Here is a 20,793-nt window from a genome sequence, read left to right on the forward strand (position 1 = left end):
TCAGAGAATATTACAGATACGTCAGAGAATATTACAGATACGTCACAGATTATTACAGATACGTCAGAGAATATTACAGATGCGTCAGAGAATATTACAGATACGTCAGAGATTATTACAGATACGTCAGAGAATATTACAGATACGTCAGAGATTATTACAGATACGTCAGAGATTATTACAGATACGTCAGAGATTATTACAGATACGTCAGAGCATTATACAGATACGTCAGAGAATATTACAGATACGTCAGAGATTATTACAGATACGTCAGAGATTATTACAGATACGTCAGAGAATATTACAGATACGTCAGAGATTATTACAGATACACGTCAGAGATTATTACAGATACGTCAGAGATTATTACAGATACGTCAGCGAATATTACAGATGCGTCAGAGAATGTTACAGATACGTCAGAGAATATTACAGATACGTCAGAGATTATTACAGATACGTCAGAGATTATTACAGATACGTCAGAGATTATTACAGATACGTCAGAGCATTTTACAGATACGTCAGAGAATATTACAGATACGTCAGAGATTATTACAGATACGTCAGAGATTATTACAGATACGTCAGAGAATATTACAGATACGTCAGAGATTATAACAGATACGTCAGAGCATTTTACAGATACGTCAGAGAATGTTACAGATACGTCAGAGATTATTACAGATACGTCAGAGGAGATGTAATTTCTAAGAATATTACAGATACTTGTACTTCTGACAATATTGCAGATATATAATAATGCACGTCTGAGAATGTTAAGATATTTCTGAAAAGATTATAGATATCCTTATAAAATTCATCGTGACACTTATATCAGCTTGAAAATTGAGAGAGCATTTCACAGACTGCATATAATCTGACCTTTTACAAAGTGGTTAAAATCACTGATCAAATGTGCAGCACAATGAAAACACTTTCAGAGAATACAGATCCAAACCAATCCAGACATCATATAAAGCTTAAACAGCTTAAAAGATAGAGACAAGAAATATTGCTGACTTAACAGATTTAGTACAAATTAGTAAGTGAGACTTTGCTCGAATGAGAGAAATATCCATGATACTAATTATAATACGTCAAAACTAATACACTTAAGCTGATATAGTACCCGACTGTCAGCGACCTGTTTATTCTACAATTCACAATAGTCTAGCGACTCATTCACACGCATGTAGGCATTCTAATTAGTTTAAATTTATAACTCGTAACATATTTCGTTATTGACAATTATCTATTTATTCCTTCTAAACGCAAACTTTCGATCTACAATGTAGCTTTGTTACCGTATCGAAATGTATTTATATCAAAGCCAAACTTCATCATTGTATAAAAGTCATTAAGTGACATTCATAAACGATATAGCAATAGAATTGTCGATAGCCATAATGAAATACTGGTACGTATCAGTATGGCCGTTCTGAACGTGAAATAGACAATCACGTGTTGGCGGTACACAATGTTAATCTTGTGACGTCACCGACAATCACTCTGATTGTTAAAAACTGAAAAGGCGGGGCATTTACGTAATATGGAGGACCGCATCTGTGTAATTACTATCGTAGGTTTTATATTGCTAGCTAGTGGAAGGAGGTTTGATTATCAGGTGACATCTTGTAAAGAAGTTCACGGAGAACGTGTTACTCCCCCGCATCGGAGGCTCCAGTAGGATACCTCTAGAAGCGCATAGTATATTATAGCTGGCTGTATCTAAACATGCAAGAATCGAGAAAAAACATGAATTTATATTATCGAACATCGTACAATTCTTAACATAAGTTAATAAAACATTGTTAATTAAACAAAGCAATACAAGATTCTCATAGCAAACTGTATGAGTAATTTTTTCTCTCTTTTTTTCTGATTCTTGGCGAAATAAAATTTATAAATTTCTTCACGAATCAAAGTAACAGATACCAAATGTTTGAAAATTAAATATACCTAATTCCTTTTCATGACTTTGCCTTCATACCTATTGTTCAAGAACATATAGACTGCCATGTCGATGAAGCCGTGGTTTAGTATTATCATTGACCACACGGCTAACGGAGCTCTCATTGCCAAGTACCCTAGTCCAAGGCCTCAATATTACATAATTGAATTGGTCTGTAAATGAAGTCTGGATTATACCCTCGAGCTGTCGGGTAATGACACGACCATTTACACCAGACTTAAATATCAACACGAAAACCAAGGCGAGAGCTGCACACGACAACACATGCTGTCGTCTTTTGGAGTGTAATTTGAAATATAGATACGTGTCCAAATACAGAAGCTAAATATGGTGCTTGGAAAATACACTAGACAAAATGCAATTTGGAAGGATTGCAATATTACAAAGTAATCATGTGAAACGTATCTATAATACTGAGGTACGGTGTATATATAGTGCTATTGAGAGAAAGTGACAACTCAATGTAAGGCAGTGTACAAGTGAAATGGTTCTAATGAATGAAGATCATAAAACGTTTTCTAATTAGTCGATAAGGACAGGAGATAGGACAGTTTAAAAGGCTGTTGATTATATCACTCTCAATTTATGATAGTAAAGCGTGGAAACTCATTATCTTATGATGAGACGAAACGACCTAATCTTGATTACAGAGACCGAGTTCAAATTCAGATGTCTGTTAAGAACGTTACAGTATGTGAATTCCTAGTTAAGACAATTTTAGTCCAGTTACAAATGTATATAATGCCACTTTAATTCGACAGCCGTATAAAAATACTCCTTTAGACGTAAGTATAATGGAAAGAGGTATGCCATCCTCGGGTGATTTTAAGTAATATGTAAATCCTTCCCACACAAATATGAAGTTTATACAATATAACACATTATGAAAGGCAATCATATTTAAGCAGGTTGGTGTCGAACAAAGAGACAGACCGTAACCATGGTTACCTTGATTAAGGATTGCAATGATTATATAGGAGATTTCGGACTGAACGCCAGATCTTTCTCCTTTTGTGACAGTAAACCGTTTGATTTTCATTCATTGTATCATTATATTATAAGCCAATATCTTCAAAACAAATCTTGGAAACTATCGTTGTGTGAAATTGTTGTCGAATAAATACTCTATATGGCTACCCATTACCACTAAAATGTCATTTTTATATGATATGTCTGCAGACATATCAAAAGAGTATACAATCATTGTTTTATTGATTATTTGGACATGAAATGTCTGGTTATTAAACAAAGGAGCTCATTTTCCTTTAGAGTAGTAATGCAAGCAACCAAAGGGATCTTGGCGCCTACCGTCAAATGACCTTAATTGGATCTCTGTCGACTGATCGTTTCTCTACTCCTTTTCTTAATCATTTGAAAACAAGCAGAACCTACATAATAAATCAGAGAAAAGTCTATCAAGAATCATCTCCTTGAGAAACAGGGTTAATAAATGAAATTCAAGAAATATTATTGAAGGACTCAAATATGGAACTTGCACAACAAGGGATCAAGGAGAACCTTCAGACGTACTGTTTTCGTACAATACAGTGAGTGTACTGTTTTCGTACAATACAATGAGTGTACTGTTTTCGTACAATACAATGAGTATACTGTTTTCGTACAATACAATGAGTGTACTATTTTCGTACAATATAATGACTGTACTGTTTTCGTACAATACAATGAGTGTACTATTTTCGTACAATACAGTGAGTGTACTGTTTTCGTACAATACAATACCTGTACTCTTTTCGTACAATATAATGACTGTACTGTTTTCGTAAAATACAATGAGTGTACTCTTTTCGTACAATACAATGAGTGTACTCTTTTCGTACAATACAATGAGTGTACTCTTTTCGTACAATATAATGACTGTACTGTTTTCGTACAATACAATGAGTATACTGTTTTCGTACATTACAATAAGTGCACTGTTTTCGTACAATCATTTGACTTCACATTGGTCGTTTATTGGTCGACGTAGGCGTTCGAGGAGAAGGCACTTTAATGCAAATCTTGACGTGGTACTTCCTTTGAGCTTTTAAACAGCGTTTGGCATCACTTCTGTATAACACGATGTAACTCCAGGAGTCAAAGACGGGCACAGCAGACAATACCCGATACAGGCTAATGAAACACAAAAGATCCTATCGATATCGACAAAACATACCGAAATGATATCTAAAGGAGCAGCAATGAAACAAAAAAATTGTATGTTATATAAAATATGTCCACATCACAAAGGACACTAATACGAGACACTAATAAAAAAAACCTACAGGTCTACTGTACTGCTCTAGGGTCCACCATACTACTCAATGTGGAGTTATGTTGTGGACATTATAATAATGTGGATATTACAATAGATAGGGATGGTTTTAAGATTCTCGAAATGGTTCATTACCTCCTGTTCGTACCTATAGGCGAATGTGATTAAGCCGGGGGTAACTCCACCTATCATAGGTTTGTCACTGGTAGCTGGTGTTATAGTATCTAAACAGTTCAAATGTAGCTCATAGGGGTATTGTTATTGTCTTTGGGGAATCATTATTGTCTTAAACGGTAGTGCTAAAATCGTCACCGCCAACGTTTAAATCATATAGCTAGAGATACGATGTCATGAAGCACACATTTAAAAGGTCACTGTCGCAAGCAAGACGATTCACAACACTGTGCCCAATCAGAAGTCACCAGGACGAAAAAGTATCAAACGAAGTATACTTTCTACAGCAATTTCGAAACAAATTATTTCAACTAATAATTACCTAATCACTCGTTAGCCCTGACGAAAGCGCGCAATGAGTCTTGTTTAATGAACCTGATACATAAGGTACATATTCTGCTTTTAAATATCATAAGTATGTCTACACCACCTAAAGGTACGATTTTCCTGTCTGGTACACCGTAAACATCACAAAACAATACGTGCGGGGATTTGTGAGTCCAAATGACCTTTACGTATTTAACGTTAACTTGCCACTCGCGTAAATGCCCACGTTTACAGCATAGTTAACAAATCAACAGTGAAATTATTAAAACTAGTTGATTCGGTGGTATAGTTTATCTTAAATTAAAACTCCTTATCATTGACCTGTAAATGCTAACCACACCATATACCCATTACATGTGTCATAAACACTACATTTCATTGTTGCTGAATACACATAACTTACTTCAACAAGAAACAGCATCACCTGTACAGTTTGTTTGCTACATTTTCATTACAAATTCACCTGTAAAACACCATAAAGGTCTCGCTGAATATTAACATCAAGGGAGTCCGATTCAAAGAAATCGTTTACATTGAATACGTCGTGCGTTTCTTTACTCTTTTTGATATTATCAGACGGAATCCATGAGAATGTATTTCTATACGACGAAATAATCTGGTATCAAAAGGAAAATGAGAATATAACCTCGACTAATCTTAAAACAATGAAGTACTATAAATAAAGATGTATCCTACACTTATTCTGGTAAAAGTACTACGTACATTGTAAACTTAATAAAATACTGAAATGTGATACGGACATCGTCTTTATACGGGCACTGTTAAAGATAGTTTGGGGAAATCTCTATGGAAGTAAGGAAATGGTTTCTTGATATAAACAACGCTGTATGTAGGGTCTAGTAAGTAATAACGACGGTATGGTCCAATATAGGTACTGGATCCTAACATAGTGTTGTATAGGGTCTAGTAAGTAATAACGACGGTATGGTCCAATAGAGGTACTGGATCCTAACAAACAGATGTTCACTGGATGATTATTACTAGAAATAGATCATTGGTCATGTAGTAATAACGATTTTCCATTTCCAGATATTACAATCTTCCGCGACCTAGAGTGTTTACTCAACATTACAATGTCTCTGATACCGACTGTTGACAGAAATCTAATGAAAACAAGAAACAGCAGGATGACGGAAATGGATGGGTGCCAATATTGGGCCTTTCTGCGGCCAATCAGAGGTAAGGCTAATATTTTGCAGGAAGATACTTTGAGGTCAGCTGCATATGGTATCCTATTCAAAACATCAGTTTTTTTTTCTCGAATCAAAGAAGTTTCAAGGATCAAACTTCAAACGGTGTAAAATGCTAATTTCATTGTTCAAGCCGATAAAGTTACTCAAACCAAATTCAAGATTAACCATCAGGAGACACTCATTTCCAGTGAGAGTAGTCGAAGACTGGAACAATCTGCCAGCAAATGTAGTCAATTCACCATCAATCAACTCGTTCAAGAGTAATTTGAACCAGCATTGGAAGGATCTGGATATTAAATTCTGTCCGTCTTGTTACACATACTAGTGTTTGGACAAAGCAAACAATGATATCAACCAATATGATCACTGTAAACACCAGTCGGAGGGACAACTCTAAACATGATTGTACACATGTATACATCCGACTCGTTTGTAACTGGAACAATTATATGTACATTGTGTGTATAGATTCCTAATATAAAGCGTACATTGTATGATTAAACAATAATAAGATGATACCAAGGAGTGCATGAGGTGATATTAATTTCATTGACCTTAAACAGGAGGCCAAGAAACGAATAAACGCTTATAAAAGGCCCTTAACTGCTATTGCTATTGCTATAATATAGTGACGTTTTGTATCTAACTTTGTGTGGAACTCAGCGATGTTGACGTACAGTTAGTCTGAGACTACAAGCTGTTATAGATCATAATGGCGTTTTGGTCACCTCAGTCCTTATACACAGAAGGTAACCTATTACATGCTTAAAGGAAAAGGTGCGAATATATAACTGTATGGACACTTGATTTATAGACATCAGTGGTCACAACAGAGCTGCCCCGCTGAAACTTCCAGCACACGATTCGCCACAGAAACTGAATGATCTGTTTAAGTCGAATACCAGACAGGTAATAATGTTAATTTAGCTGAACATTTTTTTTTTTTTTTATAAAATGTCCTTTGCAAATTGGGAAAGGTCCTAATGAACTTTGACTTAACAAATCATTATGGATTGGCCGTGGAAATGTGTTTGCTTGGTTTTAACGACCTCGCAGTAACTAATGGCATGTGAAGACAATGTCCATATGGAGATTGCCACTCTGAAATACAATACATAGACAGGAACATCTCACCCTGTCACATACATAGACAGGAACAACATCTCACCCTGTCACATAAGAGTGGTAACGGTTATATAGACATCTGTAGTGACATATCGAATACCCCTACAGACAAGTCATGCCCTTTCCTAAGCCGAATTGCTTTCTCTTTCATCAAAGCGCTTTTCAGTACAGGAAAGTCTTTGTCCTATCCTTTAATTTCACATTCATATTTACTGAATAAACAAATTGAATTGAATATTTACCTATTATCTGTTGATTTAGGCCAATTTATTGGCCAGTCAGTCATATTCTGAATTTTACTTTCAATGCACAAGCTCCTCCACGTCAGCCGTTTACCTCAATCTTCACCCAGGTTTTTATTACAGACAAAGGTCAATGCTTTCCACACCTGCTGTAGCGGTGTTCACATATCGCAGGTGATTTTTTTTATTCATGTTAAATGTGATGATCACGATTTCCGCGATAGCTGTCAATGCTGAAGGTCAACCAGACGATATTTTACAATTCTCGAGATGCACGTTTATTTTAGGCATGTTTGACGTACGCCATCTCACTGAGAAAAATCACAATTCTTTCTGTGATAGTAAAATATCATGTTATTATCATTAATAGTTATCATCGTTTCGTGGTCATATCACTCATTTGTATATAGTATGGGTCTATTTATAGACCGATTAAGTGTTTTATTCTAGATGTGCGATTGCTATAACAGAAAACCGAAATCACCGGGGTCCAACTTACACCCAATCCGAAAAGGAGATGTTGGCAAACTACTTCAGAACATGTGGGCTAAATAATTGCTTTAAGAGTTTAAACTCTGTTCCCATCATGGTCATAGAAATGAGTCATTTCTGTCACTTCAACAAAAAATATACTCCTTCGTGCCAGAAATGTTACTGACCAAACACTATGATCCATGAACTCGTTGATATAACTAAGATCGTCATATATAGGGCCCCCCTCACCTAGAATGTGGATCAAGGACAATCATAAGGATTGAAAGTGGACCAAGACCATTCGTTTGAACAAATTTGACAGTCTTCCACTCTGTATAGGTAAAATGTATCATTTATCGCGATCGTATTTATATCGGTAAATGTCATATAAAGTGTACTTTGGTTTCACTGGTCTTGTCGACGAAGGAAGGTAAGGATATGTATTCGAAGTGAGACCAAAGAAGGATTACGAGTGAACATGGAGAACGATACTGAGCACAGGATGTGACGAACATAGAAAGCAGAAGGACTTGTGTGTTAGAAAAACTGTCTACCTACGTCGACAAGACCAGATAAACAGCATACTTTAACTATATGTTCTTCATCTGACAAAACTCCACATTATATTTGTGTTGGTGTTCCTTATCTATTCTATTACAAAACTCCACATTATATTTGTGTTGGTGTTCCTTATCTATTCTATTACAAAACTCCACATTATATTTGTGTTGGTGTTCCTTATCTATTCTATTACAAAACTCCACATTATATTTGTGTTGGTGTTCCTTATCTATTCTATTACAAAACTCCACATTCTTTTTGTGTTGGTGTTCCTTATCTATTCTATTACAAAACTCCACATTATATTTGTGTTGGTGTTCCTTATCTATTCTATTACAAAACTCCATATTCTATTTGTGTTGGTGTTCCTTATCTATTCTATTACAAAACTCCACATTATATTTGTGTTGGTGTTCCTTATCTATTCTATTACAAAACTCCACATTCTATTTGTGTTGGTGTTCCTTATCTATTCTATTACAAAACTCCACATTCTATTTGTGTTGGTGTTCCTTATCTATTCTATTACAAAACTCCACATTCTATTTGTGTTGGTGTTCCTTATCTATTCTATTACAAAACTCCACATTCTATTTGTGTTGGTGTTCCTTATCTATTCTATTACAAAACTCCACATTCTATTTGTGTTGGTGTTCCTTATCTATTCTATTACAAAACTCCACATTCTATTTGTGTTGGTGTTCCATATCTATTCTATTACAAAACTCCACATTCTATTTGTGTTGGTGTTCCTTATCTATTCTATTACAAAACTCCACATTATATTTGTGTTGGTGTTCCTTATCTATTCTAATACAAAACTCCACATTCTATTTGTGTTGGTGTTCCGTATCTATTCTATTACAAAACTCCACATTCTATTTGTGTTGGTGTTCCTTATCTATTCTATTACAAAACTCCACATTATATTTGTGTTGGTGTTCCTTATCTATTCTATTACAAAACTCCACATTATATTTGTGTTGGTGTTCCTTATCTATTCTATTACAAAACTCCATATTCTATTTGTGTTGGTGTTCCTTATCTATTCTATTACAAAACTCCACATTATATTTGTGTTGGTGTTCCTTATCTATTCTAATACAAAACTCCATATTCTATTTGTGTTGGTGTTGCTTATCTATTCTATTACAAAACTCCACATTCTATTTGTGTTAGTGTTGCTTATCTATTCTAATACAAAACTCCACATTATATTTGTGTTGGTGTTGCTTATCTATTCTATTACAAAACTCCATATTCTATTTGTGTTGGTGTTGCTTATCTATTCTTATCTATCGTTATTCCCGTCTTCGTTAACTCTTTACCACTTAGCACTCCCTATACTTTACCACCTAATGACGACATCTGACGCCCCTACCTGTATCCCTAATGACGACATATGACAACTTTTCAAATTTGCCACCTTTTTGTAGGGAAACCCCTTCCCCCTCCCCTATCCAATGATATTGTTCATATATTTGAACAATGAAAGCACAGTAAAACATTTTGCCCTAGTCTTTTTGAATAAATTATTTATTCTCAGCAAGTGGTATCCCATAGTAGACCAATCAGAAAACTGGAAATATTTTAGGGATTCTCCACTGCCACAAAATGAAGGATTTAGAAGAATTTAGAAGTGTCTGATTCTGACTCAATTCAAGAGATTATTGCAGACATTTTTAATTCTGATGATGAAGGACACTGTCTTTGGTTGCCAGACATGCAACTCCCACATGTGTGAAAACTGCTTTAGGAAAAGTCACACATAGGTACTGGTAATTTGCCTGTAAATAACATTTCTTACCAGATTATCCTAGTGATTTTTACCTGGCTCGCGGACTTACCTGTAAATATGAGTTGAAGTGAAACTTTATTTTTGGATTTGCAAACTGTAATTCAATTCTGGAGACTCTCATGATTAATTTGGTGTATGACAATCATATCTTCAACAATACATTCTTTTCTTCTCAGTGTTTTAAATCATTAATTAATTTAAATTTCAGTTATATTTTTAGCTATTAATCATTCCAGGGCTTCCCCAAGTATAGCTTTTGGGGAAATAGCAGGGGCGTCATATGTAGTCATTAGGTGGTAAAGAGTTAAAATCCAATATTAGTAAATCTGTCACATGACCAATTTTGTATATACACCCTTGTTACGGAAAAGATGTAAGTTGTTTAAGTTTTGTCCAATCAATTTGTTTTTATCTACAATAAAATGGATTTAAACTGTAGTATAGGTATAGGAAATCATAAGGTTACTGCCATTTTCCCCCTTAACATGTAACATTAAACAGAAAATAAGGCTCTCTATTTGTATTAGAAAGAATTTTTTAAAACTTACCAAAAATACAACTGTGTGACAATTACATTAAAAACCCAACTAATTTTAGTTCAAAGGTTGGAAGTCCCTTCTCTCATCCATAGGTATCAAAATGTATTTCATATATCCACGCAGCTGGCAATTTCTTTTAGATTGTCTTCAAACACATGTACCATAAATTATTCAAAATCAAACCACTAAACAATATCTCTAGATCATTCAGACCAGTGGTGTACAATTGTATATACTTACTGCTGTCATGATGACCATGACTATGGTGATGACTATGGGTGTGGCTATGTTGGTGATGGCCATGGTTTTCTTTGTTACCCTGGTGATGACCCCCTTCTCCATGGTGATGACCTCCATGGTGATGTCCTTCTCCGTGGTGATGACCTCCATGGTGATGACCTTCTCCGTGGTGATGACCTTCTCCTTTGTGATGACCTTCTCCGTGGTGATGACCTTCTCCTTTGTGATGACCTTCTCCATGGTGATGACCTTCTCCATGGTGATGACCTTCTCCTTTGTGATGACCTTCTCCATGGTGATGACCTTCTCCATGGTGATGACTTCCGCGGTGATGACCACCATGGTGATATTTTTCTCTATGGTGATTGTCACTATCCCCCTCGTCGTGACCTTTGGGGTGAACATGTTCCTGAAGAGATTGATAGTTACCATGTGGGTGGTACTTTACCAACAGAAAAACAAATGACTTAATGAGAATATTCTAAAACTTATCACAATTCATCTATGTCATGGGCATGTTGTCTGTCTTGTTACCATGTTTAAATTAAACAACAAGAAGTCCAATGGGCATGTTTCAATTGATCTACAGGTTATGAAGTGAAGGCTTTATCTTATTTAATTCATGTGAATTTCAAAAGCTGATCTAAGTCATAGCTGTAGAACACAAATCATTACCCTTGTTTTCAGTTATTACACAGTCGACCCCTTAATTTCTTTTAAAGTTGTTTTAAGATTGTACAAAATGGATTCCTGTGACCTTAAATGTAGGTAAAGGCCATTCATTTGAACAAACTTTGTAGCCTATCTCTTGACACTTAGTCTCTTGGCTATGGAGAATTCTTTAAATATTTTAACAAATTTGACCCATCTAAATTTGTGAATAGGTCAAGGCTATTCATTTGAACAAACTTGGTAGCTCTTAATCCTATCTTCTTCAGTCCTAATATCTCAACCTTGGGTCTCTTGGTTATTTAGAAAAAGATTTTAACACATTTGACCCCTGTGACAACACAGAAGGCCAAAGTTGTTCGTCTTAACAGACTTTATAACCTTTCTATTCCATTCTACTCTTTACAATGATGTGTACAAAGCATTTCTGTGAGATAAAACCTGTATTTCAGTAACACTTTTATTTCAACAATACAAAATTACAAATCATCAAAATGGTGGATAAGTAGTCACAGCTCTCAATGATACACTAGTATCCATTTACGAAGTTAGCAGAACATGTAAAAATTACATGTACTGTATTCTGTCTGAATAATGGAATTAAAAAACAATCAATCTGTCTGAATACTGAAATTAAAAATCATCCATAAGGCACTCTAGCATCATTGCTGTATAACACTTACAAAATGCCATTACATAATCATGACCTACTACCCGTAGCTTAAAATCAACAAAATGTCAACGAAGAGAGATAACTTCTGAATTTGGCGGTGGAAAATTCCGCTGAGTACATACAAGAACTGCTGGAATTAACAAAGTATGAACAAAGAGAGGTAACTCCTAAACATATGTTTACATGAGAGTGTTCAAGATAACTTAAGTACACGAACCCATCTACATCATGTATTTTGGTGCCAATATTAATCTAACTTTCATATCTCTAAAAGCAAGTACCCATAAATTTTCACAGGCCAGAATACCAATAGCTTGCTTTTGTTTTGAAGAAAATTTCAAAATTTATCTTAACTTTGTACCCAACAAAATATTTCAATTAAATTAATTAGGTGTATCGGTAAATGCATTTGAAATATGTAAAAGAATTGTAAAAAAAAATAATAAAAAAATAATAATTCTAAGAAATTGTTACATTTTACCATGCTACTTTTATCTTTAAGTGCTTTGGAAACTTGTATTCTACAATGCCATCAAAATACCTTTATCAATTTTGTAACTACAATATACAATATCTATAATGGCAGAAACAAAATTAACATATGATAATTTTAATTGATGTATCTCCATATGATTGTCTAAACTTATCAACAAAATAAACATAACACCTTCATTTACATATTTTGCATTTAATTCTGCAGTACATATAACCAACTGATTGTCACTAGTCAGTTACTTTTGAGAGCTACATGTAGTTAACTTAAAACAAAATTACAATTCCTAGCCAGCCTTCTATTGTACAGTGCTAAATATACCCAATACATACGAATTATGTTATATGTTTTTCACAGCATAAAGTTGTTTATTGCTCATTACAAAAAGTTTCATTTCAGATGACATTTACTACAATAGTATAGATCACAAGATCTCTGTTCGAAAGTTGCATTGTCTAAAACCACAATAATCGGTATAATTTTGAATCTGAGAAATCCTATCAAAAGACCTGACCATATATACAATATGTACTACAAAATGTAGATGTTTTTTAATTAGCAGTAACCTTATTTAAGCTCTTTTGGGATGAATGTGTTAAATCATAATTACGTCAATTGTTCTTTTTGTATTGTTTTCTAAAACAAATGTCTTAGTTATCTATATTGACAGTGTGAATGATCTCCACCAGTGCGCGACATGTACACTACCGAAACAAATCACCCATCAATTAATTGTTTGGCTTGTACAGTACAAAGTCATATATCTGAATTCCTGTCATGTCCTCCAGATACTGTATTCCATCTAATAATAAGCACACCTTCCCCTATAAGATTTTTAGCTACATAAAGGTATATAAAGGAAAAAAATAAGGTTGTTATCTTTACAACCCAAATTTCACACAGAATTTTTTCTCTGTACATGGTTTTAAAAATGCACCCTTCATGTTTTTTTAAGTGTACAATGCACTTATTAGGTCGAATACAGTGGTAAGTTTGGCTGTTGTTACAATGTATGAAATAATGATCCAGCACATATGAGTAACAAAGGAAATTATATGACCCTAGAGCAGCTTGGATATGAGGTGTTCTACTTTAAAATAGGTCTGCACTGCAGACCAATCAAACTCAGAAGTTAACAAATCTTAAAATAATTGAAGTTGACCATTACTCCTGAGGACACAGGAAGATGATATAGTATATATATCCTCGAGTAAGTATTATACCCGTACAGACCAAGCTCTGTGTATGCACGATGACTGTTCCAGTAAACATCTTATACGTCACTGTAAAGGGGTAATAAATACTGGAACAGAATCACAAACAGATTGAGATGGTTGTGCAACAAAACCAGACTGATGTCCATTACCAACCACACCAATACCCATGGCCACATTAGGAGCTAGTCCTGTTGTGAAGCTGTACTGTCCAGGTTGACCAGAGTCTGCGCCTACTGTTAATGGCGGCAAGTTCTGCTGATCAAAGGAAGAAGTTAATCTGGTACTGTGCACCACTGAACCAGAAGGTCCCATCGGAAGATTGGTTACTTTGTTAACCATTTGGTACACAGTAACAACATTCTGACCACCAATATTCTGATGATGACCAATGTCCGGACGTTTCTGTAATGTAGGTAATGTCCTTCCAGAAAGAACACTTATGTCTTTTACCAAGTCCACCTGATGTGGCACATTTGTACTAAAATTTCCATGCTCTTTGCATGCATGGCGTTTTTTCATCCCTGATACAAATCTGTTGATCCTTCGCTTGACTTTAGATGACTTTGGGAGCAGTTTTTTCTCAGCAAGAACATCCTGAATGTCTGATGAAGATGTACTGACTGGTTTATTAGACTTCAATATGATCTCGTCTCTGATTACCTCCCCAAGTCTCTCACCTTCTCTGGAGGGAGGCTGCCAAGTGATCAGAGAGTCTGAGGGAATGTGATTTCCAGTGATGTTCACACGCCATTTTGTAAGGTCACTTAGAAATAGCTTCATGTTCACCATCAAAGAACAGTTGTGTCTGTCCTGCTTGTGGGTCATTCCCTCACAGCCTGAAAGCATATAAGACACATTTAATGATGACATGTCCTCCCAGTAAATCACAAATAAATCTAACAGAAACAAAAATAATTTCCCCCCTCTAAGAATGTAATTTCCAAAATGTACAATATTTCTGGGACTATGAAAAACAATATTTAGAAAACTCAATATTGACTACACGTACAATATAATTATAGATTTAAAATGGAGAAATACTTTCAAATTTGATCTATAAGAATATTTCTAATTTTCTCTAAGATAATGTTATAAGGTACAATAATGCTTGCAATTTATAAAAATGAGTGTTTCATATTAAAGAGGAAATAGGAGTAAAGTAAATGATATTGAAACATGTTATTGCAGAAATTAATTCAATAACCAAGAGTAATTTTGCTTTCACAAGACAGTTTTGGCTTTTAGGCACTGGTATATTCATTCATAAATCTATATTTCTAAATAGAAAATAGCGAATTTAGTAATAACATGTACATGTATAGGTACATGTATTTGTTTTAAATACCAGGTACATAAGTAAGTAAGAAAGTTGTACATCAGGAATCTCTTTAAATATCAGAAATTAGTTTTAATTAATGGGAAAATGAAATGTTGCCTTAGCAATTTTTTCTTTTTTTTTTTCTTAATTTATTTGAATGTACATGTATATGGTTGTTGTTACCATCATGGAATATCATAATTGGACAGTGTCATATGGTCAATGATCTACCCACTAACCCCTGTGTTATTGGACAGTGTCATATGGTCAATGATCTACCCACTTACCCCTGTGTTATTGGACAGTGTCATATGGTCAATGATCTACCCACTAACCCCTGTGTTATTGGACAGTGTCATATGGTCAATGATCTACCCACTAACCCCTATGTTATTGGACAGTGTCATATGGCCAATGATCTACCCACTAACCCCTGTGTCATTTGACAGTGTCATATGGTCAATGATCTACCCACTAACCCCTGTGTTATTGGACAGTGTCATATGGTCAATGATCTACCCACTAACCCTGTGTTATTGGACAGTGTCATATGGTCAATGATCTACCCACTTACCCCTGTGTTATTGGACAGTGTCATATGGTCAATGATCTACCCACTAACCCCTGTGTTATTGGACAGTGTCATATGGTCAATGATCTACCCACTAACCCCTGTGTTATTGGACAGTGTCATATGGTCAATGATCTACCCACTACCCCTGTGTTATTGGACAGTGTCATATGGTCAATGATCTACCCACTAACCCCTGTGTTATTGGACAGTGTCATATGGTCAATGATCTACCCACTAACCCCTGTGTTATTGGACAGTGTCATATGGTCAATGATCTACCCACTAACCCCTGTGTTATTGGACAGTGTCATATGGTCAATGATCTACCCACTAACCCCTGTGTTATTGGACAGTGTCATATGGTCAATGATCTACCCACTAACCCCTGTGTTATTGGACAGTGTCATATGGTCAATGATCTACCCACTAACCCCTGTGTTATTGGACAGTGTCATATGGTCAATGATCTACCCACTAACCCCTGTGTTATTGGACAGTGTCATATGGTCAATGATCTACCCACTAACCCCTGTGTTATTGGACAGTGTCATATGGTCAATGATCTACCCACTAACCCCTGTGTTATTGGACAGTGTCATATGGTCAATGATCTACCCACTTACCCCTGTGTTATTGGACAGTGTCATATGGTCAATGATCTACCCACTAACCCCTATGTTATTGGACAGTGTCATATGGTCAATGATCTACCCACTAACCCCTGTGTTATTGGACAGTATCATATGGTCAATGATCTACCCACTTACCCCTGTGTTATTTGACAGTGTCATATGGTCAATGATCTACCCACTAACCCCTGTGTTATTGGACAGTGTCATATGGTCAATGATCTACCCACTAACCCCTGTGTTATTGGACAGTGTCATATGGTCAATGATCTACCCACTAACCCCTGTGTTATTGGACAGTGTCATATGGTCAATGATCTACCCACTAACCCCTGTGTTATTGGACAGTGTCATATGGTCAATGATCTACCCACTAACCCCTGTGTTATTGGACAGTGTCATATGGTCAATGATCTACCCACTAACCCCTATATTATTGGACAGTGTCATATGGTCAATGATCTACCCACTAACCCCTGTGTTATTGGACAGTGTCATATGGTCAATGATCTACCCACTTACCCCTGTGTTATTGGACAGTGTCATATGGTCAATGATCTACCCACTAACCCCTGTGTTATTTGACAGTGTCATATGGTCAATGATCTACCCACTTACCCCTATGTTATTGGACAGTGTCATATGGTCAATGATCTACCCACTAACCCCTATGTTATTGGACAGTGTCATATGGTCAATGATCTACCCACTAACCCCTGTGTTATTGGACAGTGTCATATGGTCAATGATCTACCCACTAACCCCTGTGTTATTGGACAGTGTCATATGGTCAATGATCTACCCACTAACCCCTATGTTATTGGACAGTGTCATATGGTCAATGATCTACCCACTTACCCCTATGTTATTGGACAGTGTCATATGGTCATTGATCTACCCACTAACCCCTATGTTATTGGACAGTGTCATATGGTCAATGATCTACCCACTAACCCCTGTGTTATTGGACAGTGTCATATGGTCAATGATCTACCCACTAACCCCTGTGTTATTGGACAGTGTCATATGGTCAATGATCTACCCACTTACCCCTATGTTATTGGACAGTGTCATATGGTCAATGATTTTCCCACTTACCCCTGTGTTATTGGGATATTTTGTTTCACACTTACCTCCAACACATTTGCCGATACCCCCACACTTCCTCTTACAGTTTCCCCTTCCAGGACACCACATGTACCAGTTGACTGCAAATTCATCCCTGGCTTTTTTTGTGTCCACTAGTTCCTTCTTCTTCCTCCCAAATTCAGTCAATTCAAAGTAATCATCCAAGCGGTTCCTTTCATGGATTTTGTTTCCTCTATGCCAACTTCTTTTGTCTACAGCATTATCCTGTCGTCGTAGCTGTACCAGTTCCTTTTTGATGTGTCGTTTCCCCTTGTTGAGATAAATTCCTTGGATCATCTGGTGATTGTCTAAAAATTCTCGCAATCTTTCACCCACTTCAACACAGCAAATATCCCCTTTGTTAGACTTTTTGTGTATTTTGGCAGGAATAAATGGACAGATATCTCTTTGCTTTGAATGTCTTTTCTTCTTTGGTTGCAACACATTTGAGGAAGGTTCATTGCTGAAGTCAAAAACTTTGAAAACATGAGTGTTATTTGAATTGCCTCTTGAAACATCAGATTGTCTGGCACAGGACTCTGTTCCTGTTCTCTCTAACATGGAATTCTCTAAACAAGTTTCCATAGAACTCTGTGAATTATCAATTTCAGCAGTATCAAATGTGTCATAAGAACCACCCCCTTCCTCAGATGTAGGAGTAAATAGAGTCTGTCTGTCCTCCAGCACCCTCAGCACATGTCTAGTGACCTCAGCACCACCAGGGGTCAGCTGTTCTGTTGATGTTCCTGTACTACCACATATAACACGTTGTCCTTTGTTCAGCTGCTCAGTCTGTGTTTGACAGCTGTGTGAAGTTACCTGCTCCACTACTTCTGTCTTTGCTGCTGTTTCCCCATAACAAGGAGAGGTCACCCCAACAGACAGCTGAGAATACCTGTCACCTGATAAATCACCACAGGTAGGAGTGGCACTGTCTTCACCTAAAGAACCTAGCTCCAGCAAGCTGTGTACAACATCTTGGTCAGTCTCGTAATCACTGCCACTAGAGTGAGAAGGCTTTTCTATCACACGGAAAACTTTGTCAGAAGGAAATGAATTTTGACTTGGTCCACCAACATTTGATAGATTAAACTGATTTTCACCTCTTAAATTGTCTTTATTTATCTCAGACCTTTTCACTCCATCTCCTTCTTGTAGTCTGTTTAACTGAATGTCTGCTGCCTGTTGTTCCATCCTGATATCACATGATGCTAATATAGACTTACTTAAGTTCTCAACAGCAGTGCATTCAGATTTGCTGGAAAAGTTATCTCTCATCGTGGCCCCTATTCTTGTGACCCTTCGGACACCGGTCAGACGCCGTTTGGGCTGGAAATGTATTTCCTGACCTGAACACTCTTTGTCTTGTTAACAAGGACTTCAGACACACAGCTCTGTACCATCTTCTCCTGGAGGGCCTGGGCAAATCAGAAACACTGTTACATGGAGCTGTTTAGCAAGTTCATAACCAGAGCATGCATCCAACCACAACCAACTATTACTGCAGGGTGTTTGTGTAACAAACAAAAGAAATCAAATACTTTTGTCTCTATAAATATTAAAAATCATTAATATTGTATATATATAAAGATATGTTGCCCCTAAATGACTCCAATTGTCAATGTGTCATAAAACAATACATATAAAGATACAATTTAAGTACCCATTTATAAATTTTCAATTCCAACTGTTGTACGAGTACAGCATCCCATTCACGAGGTTTATTCAATCAATACTTTTAATTCATAAGATCAGGTCATGAATTTTTTGTTTTATGATAAAATTGCAATTTAAAGTTCTCTGTATCCTTAATCAGGCTATCATGCTGTTTCTCAAATATTTGTACTAAACAGTCATTTCTATCCTTGGAATATAATGACAAGGCTTTTTGGAAAAACCTTGGGGTGCTAAGAACTGAACCTTCATCAACATTTATATTCCTTAATTTGAAATTATAAGAAAGCATTACTGAATTTGAGGAATGTTTCCATAACTCTTATAAGTCTTTCCTGTGGACAAACTGGTAAGAAGTGAAGAAACTTCCTTAAATGTTGATGAAACTAGGGCCTGAAACTTTGAATGTTAAGAACTAAACAAAATAAAAAGACAAACATGATCTTTTGAAGGGAAATGTTTTATTCTTGTCTGTTGTTTGGTAATTTACATTTTTCCAAGAAGGACGAAAATTTTCACTTATCAAAACAAAATAATACAGTTTTTGAAATAGTACATCAAACAAACAAAATGTTTAGCAGAACAGCATCACTACAATTACTCAGCTGTATCAGGAGAACTGTGACTACACAACCAAATGTCTGTTGATAGTACTACTGACAGTAGTGTGGAAATCAGCTTTCAGAAATTGTACGGAGCTATAGTACAAACGTTATATTATGGAAAAGGCTCCATATATACAAGGCTTATCCAAAATTGGCATATACACATGTATGTCAAAACAATTCACAAGAAACAACTCATCACATGATGATGTTTCATTTTCAGGGTCTATCGTTCTCAGTTTAACTGACAAAGACAAACCTACGATGGGACAGATTGGAGACTAACCTATTTTTATATATTCTTATAAATAACCATCCAGAATTGTATCAGAATATTCAAATCAAGAAACAAAGAATCTTACTTACAATGGTTATGATTCATTCAAAGTTTAGAATCTAAAAGTTCATATTATTAAATGTCAAAGAAAATTTCATGTTCAATATTCCGGGTTTATTATAATACTACATAATGTATAATGATTTTAATACTGTAAATGTCACTTTTCTGCTAATGTCATGCCTTCCTTTATAACCAAGAATATACCAGTATTATGTGATAGAAAATTAATTCCTAGTTTTGTCATGACTTCCTCAACATATTACATAATAGTTGAAAGTCACTGATACGAGCTTTCTTGTATTAATGGCCAAAAATATATCCCTCGTCTTAACATGATTTATCAAACGTTCCTCAACATATATCACATGTGAAAATAGTTGGAATTCATTGATACCAGCTTCTTCAGTATTAATGGCCAAAAATGTTCCATTTTCATACATTAATTTAGCGTTGACCATTTGACATCAGTTTTATTTTCACATCAAGTGTGGATCAGTAAAATAAGTGTAATACAGTTGTGTTTAAAGTA

General features: G+C 35.7%; 1 protein-coding gene across 1 annotated transcript in view; it reads right to left on the minus strand.

The window, feature by feature from the left end:
• The window catches only part of LOC117324481 (gephyrin-like), a 122,033-nt gene that overhangs the window by 92,835 nt on the left and 8,405 nt on the right, over window positions 1–20,793 (minus strand). The window contains 1 exon segment of the mRNA XM_033880360.1: window positions 10,945–11,353. Coding sequence (XP_033736251.1) covers window positions 10,945–11,353 — 409 coding nt within the window.

Source organism: Pecten maximus, chromosome 3 (assembly GCF_902652985.1).
Source record: "Pecten maximus chromosome 3, xPecMax1.1, whole genome shotgun sequence".
Lineage (NCBI taxonomy): Eukaryota > Metazoa > Mollusca > Bivalvia > Pectinida > Pectinidae > Pecten > Pecten maximus.